Raw genomic sequence first — 18,906 nt, 5'->3', positions numbered from 1 at the left:
TCCAGCTGCAGCTCCACTCTGCCTCACACAGCAGCTGTGAATGCAGCCACTACTGACAACTATTACTGCGCAGTGCACACTGTGCTGACTCAATGCACCTGGTGGAGACTAGTCCATGTGCACATTTTTACTCAGAATCATTTCATAATATTCACAATGTGATATAAAAAGTAGCTAATTTAGTCTTAATTAGTTGTCCAGCTCAAGGTTAGCTCCAGGCAGTGGGCATCATAAATGAGCTTCCTTGGAAACTCTCTCACTGACTTATCCCAGCCTATCCCAGCTGTCACTTGGTGAGAGGGGGGGGATACACCCTGGGCAGGTTGCCAGACTTAAATAAATAATAAAATTAATGATATTTGAACTTTTTAAGCTTGATGTTTGTCTGACAGTTACAAAACCGTTTCCCCTTTCAGTCTACTGCCACAATTTCCTGAAATTCTGCAATTTCCAGAAATTGCAGAATAGGTTTCTAGCTATGAGGAGATGCATATCTAGCGTGTACCCAGATCCCCATTAATCCATCAAATGGTGTGGCATTTACTAGGGTTTTACTCTGATGCCTTTTTATAGTGGCTCTTGTGACCAGACACCTGTCTCAGCCTTTGTGGCTTAGCTATGAGGGTCTTTGAATGCCTGCATGGATATAGAAAATAACTTTCCCTCCATCACAGTGGAAACTTGGTGTGTCCAAGCTGGAAAGACACGAGGGACACATGGAAGTTTGGAAACTCGGGCTTTATTTATCCCCCCCCCCCCCCCCCCCCCCCCACCCCACCCCCCACTCTGAGAGTCTAGATCTTTATAGGTTCTAGGCTCCAGGCTCGGGTGATCAGACCAAACTAGAGCTTCAAGGAAACCAGGTTTAAAACAAAGCAATAACACAGCAGTCTAATTACAGTAACTTAGCTTGGTGTGTGATCAGTGTTTAAATATGAAATAACCAGCATATTTAAAGTTAATGACTGCAGGCTGTTGGTTTATGCTTTCTTTGTTCCTCAAAGGCCAGATGACCTCAGCAGCGCGGCACACACTCCCACCACCAGCACAAAAATTATTATGACATAACTCAAATGAATTTAACAATCCTGAATATGCCATCAAAGCTGTCAAACAGTGTGTGCTACAAATACATATGTACTTTGTACCTGTACTCACTGGCCTCTTTATTCAGGTCACCTGTTTAACTGCAAATATCTAATCAGCCAATCACATGGTTAAGACAACCATCTGAAGTTCAAAGCAAGCATCAGAGTGGGGAAGAAAGGTGATTTAAGTGACTGTGAAGGTGTCACGGATGGTTGTTGGTGTTGTATTTCAGAAACTGCTGATCTACTGAGATTTTCTTCTGCCCCACCTGCATCAGTCCCTGCACCTGAATGTGGGTGTGAAACACTACATGTATAAAGGCTAATTTACACCATGGAGTCCTGCTCTAAAAACTGTCATAGGTTAAACTCTGCCTGTGAAGCTGGATTTAAGTTTTTAGAGCATGTGTTGTGCCATCTAGTGCCTGTACAGAATGTGACGTCACTGGGATGGTTGGCTGGTTAATTGGTTGCAGCTGATAGACTGACAAACTTACATAGAAATGTATAAAGTCTGTGATATTGCAGTGGATGTAATCCGTTCCACGTTCCATAGGAAGGCAGGTGTAACTCAAATAACCATTTGTTACAACCAAGAAGAGCATCTCTGACCACACGACACATTGAATCTTGAAGCCGTTGGGCTACAGCAGCAGAAGACCAGTCTGGGTGCCACTCCTGTCAGAACACAAAACTCAAGTTACAAGTCACACAGGCTCACCATGAAAGCATGGATCCATACGGCCTTGTATCAGTGGTTCAGCCTGCTGCTGGTGGTGGTGGGGTATTTTCTTGGTATACCTTGGAGCCCTTAGTACAAACTGAGCATCACAGCGCCTTTGGGATGTGGCGGAATGGGAAATTTGCATCATGGGTGTGCAGCTGGCAGATCTCTAGTAACTGATACCATTATATCAATATTGATCAAAATCTGTGGAATGTGCAGTACCTTGTTGATATATATATATATATATATATATATATATATATATATATAAATTTTTTTATGGAACTCAGTCATTTCTAATAGCTGCCACTAGCAGTGTTTATAGGGAGAGTAATATGCACACTCCTACAATACAATAATTAAAGACTGTTGAAACTAACGAGGCTTCTTCAGACGCCTTCAGCTGAGGACTTGATCAGTCAATAAAGAATGGGGCATATTTTTGGCAGCCACAGTAACAGGAAAGCCAGCTAAAGTTATAGGTCATCTTTATTGTACACTTTTGAGTATAAATGTGAACAATACGCTTCAAATGAAAACAAGATGAGATGGTGAAGTTAATCATTAAGCTATCCCGTGGGATAGGTGACTGGAGTACACAGAGGGAATTCAAATGGAATGTGGTTATGAGATTTTTCCAGACACCAGTAGTAGCAGCAAACATTAATGTAACAGTCGACTGAGTGTCGGAGAACATGCGGGCCAGATATTGGTGACCATGCTCACACACTCGAATCATGCTCTAAACTAAGAATATTTTGGCACATGCTATTTAAGGCAGTCTAAGAGGTGTTCCACCAAAAATGTATAAAGGACCCAAAGACACATTGGGCATTAATGGAAGAGCCAAACAATACTGCACACTGCACTTGAACGGCAATCAAGTGAAATAGGTCCACAAAGGATGGGGGGGTGTATCGGATGGAGCAAATAACTACTGCCTGACACACATATATATATATATATATATATATATATATATATATATATATATATATATATATATATATATATATATATATATATATATATATATATATATATTCATCAGCTGGTGGGAGCCAGCTATGGTGATCCTCACTTAGTGTACTGATCTGAGCAAACTTTCAAATCCAAAGCAGTACGCATATCTGTGTCCTATTAAATTACTTAATAGGACACAGTGTGGTTATACACCCTGTGGTGGGTTCTTTTCTCCTTCTTCTGTCGCCCTCATGCTGTTATTCTTGTTGCCTCGAAGCGATTTTGTCTTCTTTAATTATCCGTTCTAATTGAATTTTCTATTCAATTATATCTCCATCTCCCTAATCTATATTCTTCTGTGTATCTAACCGTCCACATACAAACAGCTTTAAATGTAACCACAGAAAACAACACTCTGAATTGTACTTGTAAATGCATCAGGGTTGAAACTGAACTAAAAATGAAGTGTAACAAATGCAGCCGATCTGAAGTGTCTTTGATTAATGGGTGGACCTTATAGAGGCGGGAATCAGCAGATGCCAACATGCGGTATTCTTAACTCATGATGTGACGTTATTGAGACTTTAAACGTTTTGTAGTATTCTGAATATTGTGACAACATATTACAATACACTGCATTTTCTCACCTTTTTTCAAACTTTGTCTGTTTTAGGTAACAAGACAAAGTTCTGTCTGTTCGTCTCACTGATGTCAGAAATGTTGTTTCTAGTGCAACTTCACTGAACATGTGTGCACTACTTTAATATTACAGGGCATGAGACGGTAGTCATCAGTCCTCTGTGAGATAATGAGCTCACATAGTCACATATGAATCCACGGCCCATGGTGTTACTGCAGCACCGGGAGGCTGTGACCATGAATAAAGGTCAGAGCGGGTCACACACCTGGCTCCAGCGTGTGCAGCATGTCACAGAAGCCCTTATTCTCCACAACATTGTGTGGATGCAGGTCTGGTCACATCCTGGATTGTGTCAGTTTTTCAGTCTGGACTGGGAGGCGGCTGTGCCGAGCTAAGTGTGCCCAGTGCCGTTTTTTATGGTTGAGCTGGTTTAATGTAATGGGATGAGAGTGTGTGAGATGAGCCCTCATGTTTATAGTATTCTGTCTTCAGTCTAATATGACACTCTTTGCGAACCTCATGTGTCATATTCTTTGTCCTTGTCACAAAAGAAAACCATGTGAAGTCCACGTGTTTGATTCTTCAGTGCCTCCATCTTTGCTTTTTCAGTCCTCTGCTGGACTGAAAGACTGAAAAGTTCAATTTGAATGACCGGTTTATAAAATAAGATACTAATATTGACTGCAGGCTGACATATTGTAGCATGCAGAAGGAAAAAAATCAGCACCACACATTTACGACACAGTAACAGTAACTTATTCTTGTCTGTATTGATCAGTAAATAATGCTCGGGTGGGAGACACGCTTTTCTGCTCGAGCTCTCACAGCGCTGTGATTCTAATTTAGGAGCTTGTTAGTAGAGCAGTAGTGGAACATTTCCACAAATGTGGTCCTAAATTTGCTTTCTTGTTCTTACCTCTGCAGAATATGAGCACAGAATTAGAGAAAATGCGATGCAGAATGGTCAAAGTGGCTTTCACAGGTCCTCTCGTGCCAGAGCTGTAAAATCGATTTCTGTCAGCCGACTGCAATCAGACTGTGATCAGTAACTACACCAAAAAGCTGCGGATTTCAGCCACCGCTGAACACGTTAGCTTTCGAATCTGCTGTAGCACTAACATAATAAGTCTGTGCTGAAGAGCAGCAGGGCTCTGTCAGACTGCTGTTGTCTTGGTGTTGTGTTGAATATTTAATAAGTCTTTTCTGGGAAGCCGCAGCCAGCCTACACATCATCGCCTGCCATACTCCTCACTGATAACCTGCACCAGGATGTGGAGACGCACTCAGAAAGCCTCACCGAGCTTTAACTCGTCGCCCAAATCCGAGATAATAAGAACACCTTCGCATCCAGGCTGCAGATTATTATTTTAGACGTTATTTTATTAGATATGATTGTTTTGAGTTTTAGAATATTTTGTTGTCAAGATATTTGAATCTGCATCCGTTCTGCTTTAACTTACTAAATAAACATCATTACAGCTTTTTTATTTTCTGTGTTGATTTCGTACGTTTTCTATATCATGATGCTGACCACCTAAATATGTACAGCCACACCCTTTTTTTTTTCATTTTTTTGATCAGATTTTGTGTGTTAATGAAATGACTCAGTGCGCTCTGTTCCCACCTTGCTTCCACAGTCCTTGAAAAGTTGTAAACATTTTCTGTACATTATTCTTCATTATGACTTGTTAAAAATGTGATATGAAACCTGACAGATGTGATTATTGCTGCGTGAGTCACAGGATTAGAGAGTACCGTGTGCTTTGCCGTGGATCAGACCTCCCAGTCGTGTTCAGCCTTGTCTGTGATCTTAAAGACTTGAGTGCAGGTGATATTAGAGAGATGTGTGACCAGTTTTAAGAATGTAAAACTGAACAGTTCAGGTTTGTCTGCCTATCTTATCAGATCTTCAGTTTACAGTGGTGAAACTTTCAGACTTCCTAGTTTCTGTCTTCTGTTGCCATTCCTCGTCTCATTTCTCCCTCCCTCGTTCTGCCTGTTCTCCGTCACGCTCCTGTACTATAATCACATTACTCTCCCTGTCTCTGTCTTCTCTGTAGATCTGAGAGGAAACAGAGCATACCCTGCCCTCCTCGACCGGCGAAGGAATCACGACGTCTGCTTCGGTGTTACCGACCTTTTTCACTTCCAAAGATGCAGCCCTCCACGCTTCTCCTCTTCTCCTCGATCTTCCTCCTGTCCTTCACCATCCCCACCTGCTTTTCTCAGAGTGAGGGAGACCTGATTGTTCAGACACATACTGGTCGAGTTCGAGGCATCCGCCTGCCGGTGCCGGACCAAAGCTACATCACTGCTTTTCTGGGCATCCCCTTTGCTGAGCCCCCGATAGGGAAGCGCCGTTTCCGTCCTGCGGAACCCAAGCGTCCATGGACTGGGGTGTACGAGGCCAAGGAATACCCCAATGCCTGCTATCAGTATGTGGACACAGCGTTCCCGGGCTTCCAGGGCAGTGAGATGTGGAATCCTAACAGAGAGATGAGTGAGGACTGCCTCTACCTCAATGTCTGGGTGCCCTCCTCGCCCCGGCCTCATAATCTCACTGTCATGGTGTGGATCTACGGAGGAGGTACTTTTAGGCAATGATAAAGAGTTCTTCTTCTCCTCATATTACAGTGAGATTTCTGTAACCATTAAACTTTCTTCAGATGTGCCTGTTGTGGGTTATTCTAATAATGCAGGTTGATGTTATAGTGCGGGGTTTCATGTTTCCAGGGTTCTACAGCGGTTCTTCTTCTCTGGATGTATACGATGGTCGTTACCTTGCTCACAGTGAGACAGTCATCGTGGTTTCCATGAACTACCGGATCGGAGCTTTCGGCTTCCTCGCTCTGCACGGCTCCTCTGAGGCTCCTGGAAATGTCGGTCTGCTCGACCAGAGGATGGCGCTGCAGTGGGTACAAGACAACATCCATTTCTTTGGTGGAAATCCCAAACAGGTTTGTTTCTCATTGCATTGTTTGTCTAGCTCCTTTTACACCAGAATGAATATGAGCCAGTTTTGATAATCTGTTTTTCCCCTGTGAAACAGGTGACTATCTTTGGCGAGAGTGCCGGAGGAGCTTCAGTAGGCTTCCACCTGTTGTCTCCTGACAGCCGGCCTACTTTCACTAGAGCTATCCTCCAGAGTGGGGTCCCTAATTGTCCCTGGGCCTCAGTCAGCCCCGCTGAAGCCCGTAGACGTGCCACACAGTTGGCCAAGTTTGTTGGCTGCAACGGCGGCAATGACACCGAGATGGTTGACTGTCTGCGCAGTAAAAATCCACAGGAGCTCATTGACCATGAATGGCAGGTAACTTAGACTGACATCATCTTCTTTTTGACATGTCATGGTTTGTTACCAGTGGTACACAGTATGTACCAGTGTGAACATACAGAGTCAGGTTGGCCTTTTAGTATTGCTGTGTCATTTCACAGTCTCTCAAATCATCTCTGTGCTACCTGTGGCTTTGTCATCCATTTCTGAGCAGGTTCTGCCATGGTCAGCTCTCTTCCGGTTTTCATTTGTGCCTATGGTGGATGGTGAGTTTCTTCCTGACACTCCTGAGGCCATGCTCAACTCGGGCAACTTTAAAGACACGCAAATACTCCTTGGGGTCAATCAGGATGAAGGCTCCTTCTTCCTGCTATATGGAGCACCAGGCTTCAGCAAGGACAATGACAGTCTGATCTCCAGAGAGGACTTCCTGGAAAGTAAGGTTCACGTAGCTGGAAAGAACCCTGCAAAATTATGTTTAGGAGAAAATTCTGTGTAGGCTGAACTATAATCTTTGGTCTTGTCTGCGAGTTGTTTGGTTTGGCTGATAGCGACAGATCCATGTTGAGCAGTAGAGTCTCATCCGTCTCCTTTGTGGTCATGAGAGCTACAATGGCTCACAAGTCTATTTGCCTATTCAAAATTCATGGGCGCTTATCACAAGGATAACTTCCAGGTGCTGATGTCCGTTCCCTTTGGCAGTGACAACATTCCTGCAGTTCTTTGATTCGACTCTCCTCAAAAATAGCCAGTCCAGCCTTCACTGCTGTTCTCCACTGGACTCTGTTCTGGGCGAGTACTTCAAAGTCTGATATGCTGCATTTGTCCGCGAACTCTTTAGAAAGTCCTTAAAATGCCCCCAACACCATCAGACAATTCACCATATGAAAGTGACACTAATTATGATAATTATGAAAGAGACACTAATTACTACAAAAACTGCCCGCACACGTTATAGCAAGGGTGGATTGTGCTGGCCCACCGATGATCTCTACATCCTACCAGCTTGACCACCAGGTCCAATAAAAACTGAGCATATGTTCTCCACCAGTAGAATCACAGCTCGTTAACCTCATATTCCATATCGGGAAAGAGCCGTTTGTTGGAATGTCTGCCAGCGGATACCAGGTTTGCATGCTGGCCGTTGGCTCCCGGGGAGCTCCTCCACCCTTTCATAGGTCTTGTTTTAATCCTGCTGGGTGACATGTCACCCTCCTCACCAGCATTGTTGGAGTAACCAGTTTAGACACTGACCGCCCATCAGTACAGCAGCTTGTACTGTGTTACCAGTAGTAGCCAGAAATTATGCAAAGCTCATTAAAAATATGGACCGGAGGTAGCTCTTTGCTAACAGCACAGCTGTTGTTGAAAATTCAAGCCCACTTTGCAGTTTTGACTGATTTAATACAGAAAGTAAGCTAACAGCTTTCTCTCTACAGCTTCTGTTAATGTGACTCAACAGAGAGAACTGTAAAAAAATACAAATGTAATTCTGCTTCAGTTCATCTACAGTTCATCATGTGACTTTTCCAGGTGTTAGGATGAGTGTACCACATGCTAACGATATTGGCGTGGAGGCAGTGGTGCTGCAATACACCGACTGGATGGATGAGAATAACGGGCTCAAAAACCGTGATGCCATGGATGACATTGTGGGTGACCACAATGTCATCTGCCCGCTGGCCCACTTCGCTCGCTCCTATGCCCAGCACAATGCCCTGAAGCCTAACACGGGTGGAGCTGGCTTCGGGGGCATGAACAGTGGTGGAAACTCGCAAGGTAAGATACCTGAGTGGTTGTGTGTTCTATTTCACACAGCCAACAGTGGGGTCTGTGCAGCTCTGGAAGCACACTCCACACTAGAAGTACTGAAACAGTGAGGAGTTTATTTTTGACTGAAAACATTTGTATTTCACATTAAAAATAAATACAAAAGAGCAACATCTCAGCTTTTATTTCCAGGTATTCACATCTGGATCTGATACACAGTTCAGAAGATAGCACCTTTGGACTGAACCCACCTATTTTTCTTGTGAGCAAAGGTATTGGAACATGTGAGTGACCGGTGTGTCCTGTTAGATTTATTATTCAAACAATAAATCACTCTGAATGTGTCAGATTTGGGTTTGCCTGTGCAAACTATGTATTTATAGTTTGTGTCTGAGGGTGAAAAACAAGCGGCTGTGAAGCTGAGATGGAAAACCAGTCAGTCATTGCACAAACATCAGCCATAGCCAGTAACAACCGTTTAGAACGTCATCACGGGTGTACTAAGTAACAGATGTGGAACAGGTAGACTGAGGAAAACAGCAGCAGCTGATGACAGAAACATTGTAAGTGCTGTAACCAAAGACCCTAAAACAGCTGTTAGCAACAACCTCCAGAGGTCAGGAGTGAAGCTATCACAGTCTACTGTCCACAGAAGACTTCATGAACAAAAGCACAGAGGCTTCAGCAGAAGATGCAAACCACTAAGTAGCCAGAAGAACAGGAAGGCCAGGCTGGAATTTGCCAACAAGTACAGAGACGAGCCTCAGGAAGTCTGGGACAAAGTTTTATGGAGTGATGAGACAAAGATGAACCGTTACCAAGGTGATGGAGAAGCTAAAGTTTGGAGAAAGAGGATCTGCTCATGATCCCAAACACACAAGCTGTGAAACACAGTGGAGGTGATGTCATGGCTTTAAACCAAAACATACTGACAAAACTACAAAGGAGTTCATCAGGGGCAGGAAGTGGAAGGTTTTAGACAACTGAAAGAGGCTGCGGTGAAAGCCTGGAAAAGCACCACAGAAGAAGAATGCAAACGTTTGGTGATGTCAGTGGGTCACAGGCTTAATGCAGTTATTGCAGCAAAGGATTTGCAACTAAATATTAAATCTGTTTCACTTTAATCTATTTTATCTGTTCCAATACTTTTGATCACAAAAAGAAAAAACGGGTGGGTTCAGACAGAAGGTGCGATCTTCTGAACTCTGCATCAGATCCAGATGGAAATACCTGAAATAAAAAGCTGAGATGATGATCTTGCCAAATCCAAATGTTTTCATTCTACAGCAACAATAAAGGGATTGGCCTCACTGTGTTCCAGTGCTTGTGGAGGGGAGTGGATATATATCACAAATTTCAGCTGGACACTCATTTCCTCATGACGTCAGGCTACTTGTGCAGTTCTAAGCGAAGTAATATGTTTGCAGTCTTTTACTAGAGTTTGAATAACCTGCTTTTGACCTGCATTCACGTGTCATCAGAAGAGCTTATCAAGTCCACATTCATCGTTTACATAATGCTGATAAAATGGTACCTTGAATATAGACATTTATAATATTCCAGTTGGAAAAACAATTTGTTTAATTTATTTTTTCTGCCCTGCAGGATGCAAAAAGATTCATAACATATCTGTAGTTTTAAGGTAACAATAAAATAAGGTCTGTGCCATTAAATCACACTCTTTTCTTTTTTCTCCACCTATTTGTTAAGGAGGGCTTTACCTTTACCTGTTCGACCACCGGGCGTCCAATCTGGCCTGGCCAGAATGGATGGGTGTGATCCACGGCTACGAAATTGAATTTGTTTTCGGCTTGCCGCTGGAGAAGAGACTCAACTACACACGAGACGAGGAGAAGCTGAGCCGGCGCATGATGAAATATTGGGCTAACTTTGCACGGACTGGGTGAGGCCACAAAATGGAAAAAATAATCTGCAATTTCAGGGTCTATGTCCAAAGGCAGTGTTTTTTTTTGTTTTTTTTTAATGTCAGTAAGCAGTGCTGTAAATTGCTGTGGACCTGCAGGTTAATGACTGTTGACATGAATATGGAAGCAGAGAGCTTCTCCTGCTCCTCGGCCTAAAGGAGACTTGAACGTGTAAATGGTAATGCTGTGTATAGTGGGAGAAATGTTATTAAGTATTTGACCTCCTGTTGAATTCATTAGACAGTTACAAAAAAAATGAGCAGTCCATAATTTCAGCATGTACATTTATAAATTATACTGGAAAGAAGCATTCATGTGCATTTTAGTGAGTCTTCAGTGTTTGATCCTCTTGGAAAACATGATTTAGTTCTCGGTGGAGTCACCGAACAGCTGCCAGACATTTCAAACACTTCCCTTTGCAGATCTTCTCCAAATCCTTACAGCTGTATAGGTTGTCACTTTAATTCACAAAACTTCAGTTCTCTCTAAAGGTTTTCTGTTGGACTGAGGTCCAGAGGCTGGCCAGGCCGCTCCGTGACCTCATGTGTATGTTCTTCAGCTAATCCTTGGTTGCCTTGACCTTATGCTTAGAGCTGTGTCTTGCTGGAAGACCCACCCACAGTGCATTTCCAGGGACTTGGCTGAGTGAGTTTATGTCCAAGATCTTCCCATCTTTGCCTCAGTGCGATGCAGTCTGCCTGTGCCCTTGACAGAAAATGCTTCCAAAGCTTTCACTCCCACATTTATTAGGAGGGTTCTTGAGGAGGTGGTCTTGAGGTCGTAATCATAGTTCTTCTCCCTCCAAATGTGGCAGGTTTATTGAAGCCAAACAGCTCAGTTTTGGTCTCATCTAACCACAAAGGATGGATTTTACAATAAAGCTGCCATTTAAATTATAGGCTGCTCATTTCTTTGTAAGTGGTCAAAATTATGAATTCAACAGTAGTTCAGAAACACAGCTCCAAAAAATAAAGGAGCTCTTTTTAATCAGAGTTAAGCATCAAGTCAGTGAAACCTCTGGGATATTGATCTGGTCAGGTAAGTATCAGAGGGGCTTGTTAATCGCTTTCAGCTGCTTTGGTGTTCATGATATTAACAGTATTGGGAATGGCAGTAATAGGTGACATAACATTTTACTATAAGAGCAGCCAGGATTCAGCTGCAGTGGTTGTGCTGAGAGATGTTCTCAGTAAACCTGTCAAAAGCATTTGATTCAGTAGATTGTAGAATTTTGATAGGAAAGTTTTGCTCAGTGAGTTTAAATGAGCAGAATTCAACCCCCTCGCCCTCCACAAACAAAATTAATTCTCCCAGAGCTCTCATATATATTCATATATAGTTTTAATATGCCACTGGCTTTTCCCTCAATCTACAGCCTGATTTTGGTATATTTAATAAAACTTTAATTAAACCTAATATTCAAAAGACGTAATTAGACACTTTCTGACAAGCAGTTTCATAGTCAGGTGAGATGTGTTTCCTAATTATAAAAGATCCTGGAGTTGATTTCATGAGTTAAGCTGGCAGCTGTTTATTAGAACTTAATATGAGGTTCAAAAAACTGTCAGTGCAAGTGAAGGAGGCTGTGATCCAGCTGGAAAAACCAAATAAACCTACTAAAGAAACAGCACAAAATTTATTTAGGAGAGGTAACAATTTTGGTACATTCTTAAAAAGAAGCCAGTTTAGCAAAGACCCTTCGTGACATCTCACCAAGTCCAGAATGCTCTTCAGGAGGTCGGTGCATCATTATCAGAATCTACAATCAAGACATCAACAAGGTGCAAACTGCTAGTTACACTTCAGACCACGAAAGCCTGATTAGACTTTGAAGTGTTCATTCATCTGCCTTCAAACACAAACGAACCTGAGTGACATCCATTCTTAATCCAGAGGCTTTAATATGACGTGGGCCCGCCCTTTGCAGCTATAACAGCTTCAGCTATTCTGGGAAGGCTTTCCACAGGTTTAGGAGTGTTTATGGGAATTTTTGACCATTCTTCCAGAAGCACATTTGTGAGGTCAGACACTGATGTTGGATGAGAAGGCCTGGCTCACAGTCTCTGCTCTAATTCATCCCAAAGATGTTCTATCAGGTTGAGGTCAGGACTCTGTGCAGGCCGGTCAAGTTCTTCCACACCAAACTCACTCATCCATGTCTTTATGGAGCTGCTTTTTGCACTGGTGTGCAGTCATGTTGGAACAGGAAGGGTTCATCCCCAAACTGTTCCCACAGAGTTGGTATGCTGAAGCTTGGTGATGTAAGGCTTGGATGCAGCTGCTCAGCCATAGAAACCCATGAACTGCTCACTGTTCTTGAGCTGATCTGAAGGCCACAGGAAGCTTGGAGGTCTGTAGTGATTGACTCTGCAGAAAGTTGGTGACTTCTGTGCACTTTGACCCTCAGCATCCACTGACCCCGCTCTGTGATTTTACATGGCCTACCACTTCATGGCTGAGTTGCTGTCATTCCCAATCGCTTTGACTGTGGAAATTTGAGGACTGGACTTGTTGCACAGGCATCATCCAATCACGGTACCACACTGCAATTCCCTGAGCTCCTGAGAGCGACCCATTCTTTCACTAATGTCTGGAGAAGCAGTCTGCATGCCTAGGTGTTTGGTTTATACACCTGTGGCCGCAGAAGTGATTGTAACACCTGAATACTTCTGGCATTATATCTTGTTGCTGACAGTGACTGGAGTCTTTTAAAGTTACCGGTTAGGCCAGCTGTTTACAGCTGTGTTTGCTGTTTCTGTTGTGTTTCATTAAAATTCTGACCCTGAATCAACATCTTCCTCTTAAATGTTTTTTTTTTTTAATAATAATAATTCATGTCACTGATTATAGTTTAATCCACAGGATGACAGTAACGTTAATAATATAAAAGTCACCGGATGACATCTTCAGTCACTGTGTATAAATAGTGTTATCACTGTAAGGACGGGGTTCAGTCAGGCCTGTATTTTAATGGCAGATCTCCCAGGAGACCCAAAGGGAATTTTCATGCTGCTTTCTCCCGTACTGGAGCGAGCTGCACCTATTCAGATTCTAATTAATCATTCACACCTCGGCCAGACCCTGGCACTCAAAAGCACTGCCTGTGGACACAGACCCTTAGAGATGTGATTGTCATCTTAAAAAGTAGATGTGTTATTTGGTTTGTCTTCACACAAGTAGAAATATACGTTTCAGTGTGTTATATTTGTTCAGATTAATACACAAAAAAATGTCTGATGGTGCTAACCTTGCTCATTATTTTCTTATTTAAATGTCAACATTTTATATGATGTATCTTTGGTTATTTCAATGAAATGTAATTAAAAATCTTCCAAATTTACATAGTCTGTAATTATCTCAACTATTTTGTGTGGTGCAATCTGTCTTCATTCAGTGATACTTCGTGAGCACTTACTCGACTAAGAACAAGTTTGAGCTTGAAACAACTCAAATACGAGGTCAGGCTGATGTAAGCCCACACAAACGTGCTTCCCATTGAACAGCATGGCTTTGCCCTGTGCCGTGCCCATACTGCAGTGGCCCAAATCGAGTAGTGGTGTATAGCCAGTACTGACATTGACTGTTAGTAGAATTGATGTGGATCTAATAAAGTGGCAGGTCAGTGTGGAGATAATATTACTGTTTTTCCTTTGGATTTATTTGCAATTGTAATATCCTTTTTTGTTCTGTCTGCGTCTCTTCCTGCCCGTCAGAAATCCCAATGACGTGCAGGGGGACAGAGGGAAACGCTGGCCTGTGTTCACCATCAGCGAGCAGAAACATGTCGGACTCAACACCGAATCACTAAAGATTCACAGAGGTTTGCGGAACCAGATGTGCGCATTCTGGAATCGCTTCCTGCCACGCCTGCTCAACATTACTGGTGCGTACCATTAAACATCTCTTCATCTCAGTAACTCTTCACTGGCTGAAACCAAACGAGGGTTTATTGCAGCACTCGTCAGTCATACGGGTCTGTCTGCCTCTGTTTGTTTTTTAATGTAACTCATTCTGATTGGTATCAGGTGATTGGCTCAGCCATTGCAGAATATTTCACTTCCTGACCTTAAAAACACTGAGTTTACATTAAAGTTCAGGTCATTAGCTGTCTGTTATATAAAGTGCTGTTTAGACCATGAAATGACTTTGTCATATATATATATATACACTCCCCTCCATTAGTACTGGAACAGTGAGGCCAATCCTTTTATTTTTGCTGTAGACTGAAAATATTTGGATTTGACATAAAAAAAATCAATATGAGACAAGAAGATCAACATCTCAGCTCATCTCATTACCTTGCTGCACGATGAAGGATCTCCCGATCAGTTTGGTTGCATCTTTCTTTAGATTGACAGAATGTTTCTGTCGACCTCTGAGTTCATTGTACTGCTGCCCTTCATGGTGACATCATCAGTGAAGATCATTGAGCCCGTCTCAGAAGAAGCCATGCAGCCCAAGCCATGACATCTCCTCCACTGTGTTTCACAGATGAGCTTGTATGTTTGGGATCATGAGCAGATCCTTTCTTTCTCCAAACCTTAGCCTCTCCATCACCTTGGTAACAGTTTATCTTTGTCTCATCAGTCCATAAAACTTTGTCCCAGACTTCCTGAGGCTCGTCTCTGTACTTCTTGGCAAATTCCAGCCTGGCCTTCCTGTTCTTCTGGCTACTTAGTGGTTTGCATCTTCTGCTGAAGCCTCTGTGCTTTTGTTCATGAAGTCTTCTGTGGACAGTAGACTGTGATACCTTCACTCCTGCCCTCTGGAGGTTGTTGCTAACAGCTGTTTTAGGGTCTTTCTTTACAGCACTTACAATGTTTCTGTCATCAGCTGCTGCTGTTTTCTTCAGTCTACCTGTTCAACATCTGTTACTTAGTACACCAGTGACGACTTTCTTCTTCAGGACCTTCCAGACGGTTGTTACTGGCTATGGCTGATGTTTGAGCAGTGGCTCTGATTGGTTTTCCATCTTCTCTCAGCTTCACAGCAGCTTGTTTTCTAATGTAAATAAAACAAAAGAATACAAAGATTTTCAGATCATAATTTTATTCACGATAGAACAGAAAACAGATGTTTAAAATGAGACATTTCACTATTTCATGAAAAATATGAGCTCGTGTTGAATTTTGATGGCAGCAACACATCTCAGTAGTTGGCACAGTGACAACAAAAGGCTGGAAAAATCAGTGCTGCTAAAAACAAAACAGCTGGAGGAACAACTAATTAGGTTAATTAGCAACAGGTCAATAACATGATTGGATATAAAAAGCATCTTAGACAGGCAGAGGTTCACCAATCTGCAGAAAACATTGACTTCATTACCCCTGGACACTCTTACAGATAATCCATCGCATGTTCTGTATGCTCAGGGGTGGCTTTACATAAAAACAAACAAACCTGGAGACCTTCATTAACTGGCATCTCATTGGGTGATGGTTGTGCTGATCCCCCTGTGGCCTTTAGTGCTTCACTCACCAGCCAGCGTGACAGTGACCTTGTTGTTTTCCATTAATGTAGTTTATCAGAAACAAGGCCAGAATGCTTCAGGGAGCGCACATTAAACCCTTCTTGAGCCGCTCTAATCTCCTCCCCTCGCACTGCGTCATCACACCTAATCATAAAGAATAACCAGCGGCCTTGACATCATCAGCAGGGCGGCATTTGCATGAAACTCTGCAGCAGGTTTGGTATTAAAGCTCACCCGCTGCTCTGTCTCCGTTTCTCCTCTCAGACAACATAGATGAGGCAGAACGTCAGTGGAAGGTGGAGTTTCACCGCTGGTCCTCCTACATGATGCACTGGAAGAGTCAGTTTGACCACTACAGCAAGCAGGAGCGCTGCACTGACCTCTGAGGCGGTCGCTGAGGAGGATCGCAGAGAGAGCGTGGCCGTTTTCCTCCGTAGCCCCTCAGTGAAGTCCGACACCTTTTTATGTTTTTTGGTTTCACAGCACACACAGGCAGAGGCACTGCTGGTGTTTATTATTTATAATATTTATTGATGTGGGGTTTTTTTTTTGTGTGTGTGTGTTTGTGGAACTTTAGGGCTGTGGAGGAAAACTTGTCATTAACATGGAGGAGAAAAGATGCGTCATTACCTCGAGTGCGTGCGTGCGTGTGTGCGTGCGTGAGTATGTGTGTGGCTTGGAAACCCCCCACTTTAACTTGGATAACTTGACTGACCCATGACACTGCTCCACTGTGGGTTTACTGTAACTTCACTGTCTCCGTGGTCATCTCATCACATCCAGCATATCAGAGGTTTAATCTTTGGACTCAAACACCTTTTTATGTCTCCTTTCTCTTCTATCTTTTAGGCTCGTTTGTTTAATTGGTTCTGTTCATTAGTACCGTAACCACTATTTCCATTACCTGTCATGGTTTTATCTGTGTGTTTCTCCTGTGGGAAAGCCATACGCTGTGTTACATTATATCCAAGCGCTCCTGTGTGTGAAAAGACTCCGTGAACACATCAGATTCCTCACATTTTACTCGTCGCTGTTTAAACCGCTTTAGCTTGATGTGACGTCTTGGTGTGGATGTGGGTTTGCTCTGTTTCTGCTGTATATGACATTCAGACCAACTGACTGGTGCCTAATTCACATTATATTACGAGTTCACGTTGAATCGGCTTCAACAGAAACAGAAACGAGTCAGTTTGATGTTCGTGGTCCTCCTCAGCTTCGCCTGCCTGTCAGCCTGTAGAGCGCTCAGTTCTTCTAAAGCCTCAGCTGTATCCTGTGAGGGTCATTGCTTCTGAACACTGCACTGAAGTGTGTGTGTGTGTGTGTGTGTGAGCCTCCCTCTCTGCCCCTTCCTTCTTTTCCTCCTGTCGTCTGAGCCTTTCCCGCGTCCTTTTTTATTTCTATTCTTTATTCTCTTCTTCCCTCTCATTCCTTTTTTCTGACCAGTCCTTCATTTCATCGGTCCTCCTCTTCTCCTCCTGCATCCGCTCTTCTCCCTCCATCTCCCTCACCCTGCTTTCTACCCCTCCATCTTCCTTCCCTTTTATCTTCCCCTCCACTCCGGCTGCCATCTTCATCTCTAATAAACCTCCACCCACCCTCCTGTCTTCCTTTCATCCCTCACTCCTGCTTCTCCCTTCCTGTTTCTCACTCTTCTGTCAGGCCTCGCTTTTCCACTCTTCCACCTCTCTTTTCTATCTTGTTTCCCATCTCTCCTTCCGTCTTCTGTTTTTCTCTTATTCATCATCTTCGTTTTCTCTACTTCCTTCCTTGTCCGACTCTGTTACATCACTCTTTCCCCTCCTTTCCCCTCCTCCCTCCTGCGCTCTGTCCCATCCCCCTTCCTCTGTCCTCCTGCTTTCTTGTTAGTCTAATGGAGGCAGAGTAATTCAGTCAGCTGCAGGATAATGTGACAGAGCACTGGCTCAGCCTCTGGCCAGCTAGCCAGCAGGACCTGGTGAATGGAGAGGTGGAGATGTGATGGGAAAATGAAAAGACAGAGAAATGCACTCTTATGTAACTAAAGGAGACTGTGTGGATGTGGCTTACAAATATTACACATCTTGCACTGATATAGTGACAAACACAGTGACAAGGGAGTGGTTGAATTTATGCTAAACTATAATATCCTGCTCAGATTTGGATTTCTTTACATCCAGGCCCTAAAGACGGAGCTCACGCGGTCCAGCCTGCGATGTGGTTTCCCTTCCTCTAAGATACAGATGTGCTGAGCTGCTGTGAACACCACCAGCATGAGAAAAAGGGGTTTAAAGATGAAATTACAATTAACAAACATCTGGCTAAAGGCTTTTCTGTGTGTCTTTTAAACATCAGGACTATTTCATGCATGTTTTATTTATGGAAATATTTATATTCATAGAGACGGACTCAGGTTATTTATTTATATCAGGACAGTAAACCCTTTTATTTAGCAGCATTCACTCGCATTTGAAATATTGAGAAAATGTGGGGAAAAAAATCAAATTTCTGGGTCCTCAGGGGACCCGAGGAGCCTCGCGCTGTGCTGATCTTTTGGGCTGTTCTCGACGTCAGTCCTGGAGGACGTATATTTGCTTATCTTATGAAGACGCGTGCCTGAGACGGGCACGTTAAAGTAGTTGGAGCATGCATTGTTCCGCGTGTTGTAAGCATGTTTTTATGCTGAAGGCTCAAGACGGTTTACTCAAGAAGATCTTGTTTGCAGATCCTTGTGTCACACCCAGTGTTTTCTCTTATCTTTAAGATAGTTTACCTCATAAGTTGTCGTTGCGTCTGCAGAGGATGCATGTGTATTAGTAGTAAAGGTTCACTTTACATCCTGTTCTCTTGCTTACAGAAGAGCCGTGCTAGTCTCCATTCCAGCTGGTGGAAGAAAATCATTTAGGCTATTGTTGATCCATATTTTCTGCACACTAAATAACTTGTGAATATCCATTAAAGAATAAATATTACATGTGCATTCATATCTAATGTAATGTAATCATACAGGACTTCTAGTGTGAAACAAATGCTGCCTTTTCACTTCACCTGGGTTGTGAGTCATTTGTCTGCC

The 18,906-nt window shown here is 43.1% G+C and overlaps 1 protein-coding gene across 1 annotated transcript in view; it reads left to right on the top strand.

The window, feature by feature from the left end:
- Positions 1-17,444, top strand: part of ache (acetylcholinesterase (Yt blood group)) — a 29,628-nt gene extending 12,184 nt beyond the window's left edge. Inside the window, exons 2-9 of the mRNA XM_030723218.1 lie at positions 5,479-6,005; positions 6,152-6,375; positions 6,468-6,728; positions 6,907-7,129; positions 8,226-8,471; positions 10,173-10,365; positions 14,101-14,270; positions 16,122-17,444. Of these exons, the coding sequence (XP_030579078.1) occupies positions 5,573-6,005; positions 6,152-6,375; positions 6,468-6,728; positions 6,907-7,129; positions 8,226-8,471; positions 10,173-10,365; positions 14,101-14,270; positions 16,122-16,243 (1,872 nt within the window). The 5' untranslated portion in view covers positions 5,479-5,572 and the 3' untranslated portion in view covers positions 16,244-17,444. The remainder of the gene's footprint in view (positions 1-5,478; positions 6,006-6,151; positions 6,376-6,467; positions 6,729-6,906; positions 7,130-8,225; positions 8,472-10,172; positions 10,366-14,100; positions 14,271-16,121) is intronic.
- The last annotated feature ends 1,462 nt before the right edge of the window (positions 17,445-18,906 follow it).

The sequence above is a fragment of the Archocentrus centrarchus genome, unplaced genomic scaffold (genome assembly GCF_007364275.1).
Source record: "Archocentrus centrarchus isolate MPI-CPG fArcCen1 unplaced genomic scaffold, fArcCen1 scaffold_24_ctg1, whole genome shotgun sequence".
In the NCBI taxonomy this organism is placed as follows: Eukaryota; Metazoa; Chordata; class Actinopteri; order Cichliformes; family Cichlidae; genus Archocentrus; species Archocentrus centrarchus.
Note: the sequence above shows the minus strand (reverse complement) of the source record. Positions and strands in the feature narration are given on the sequence as shown.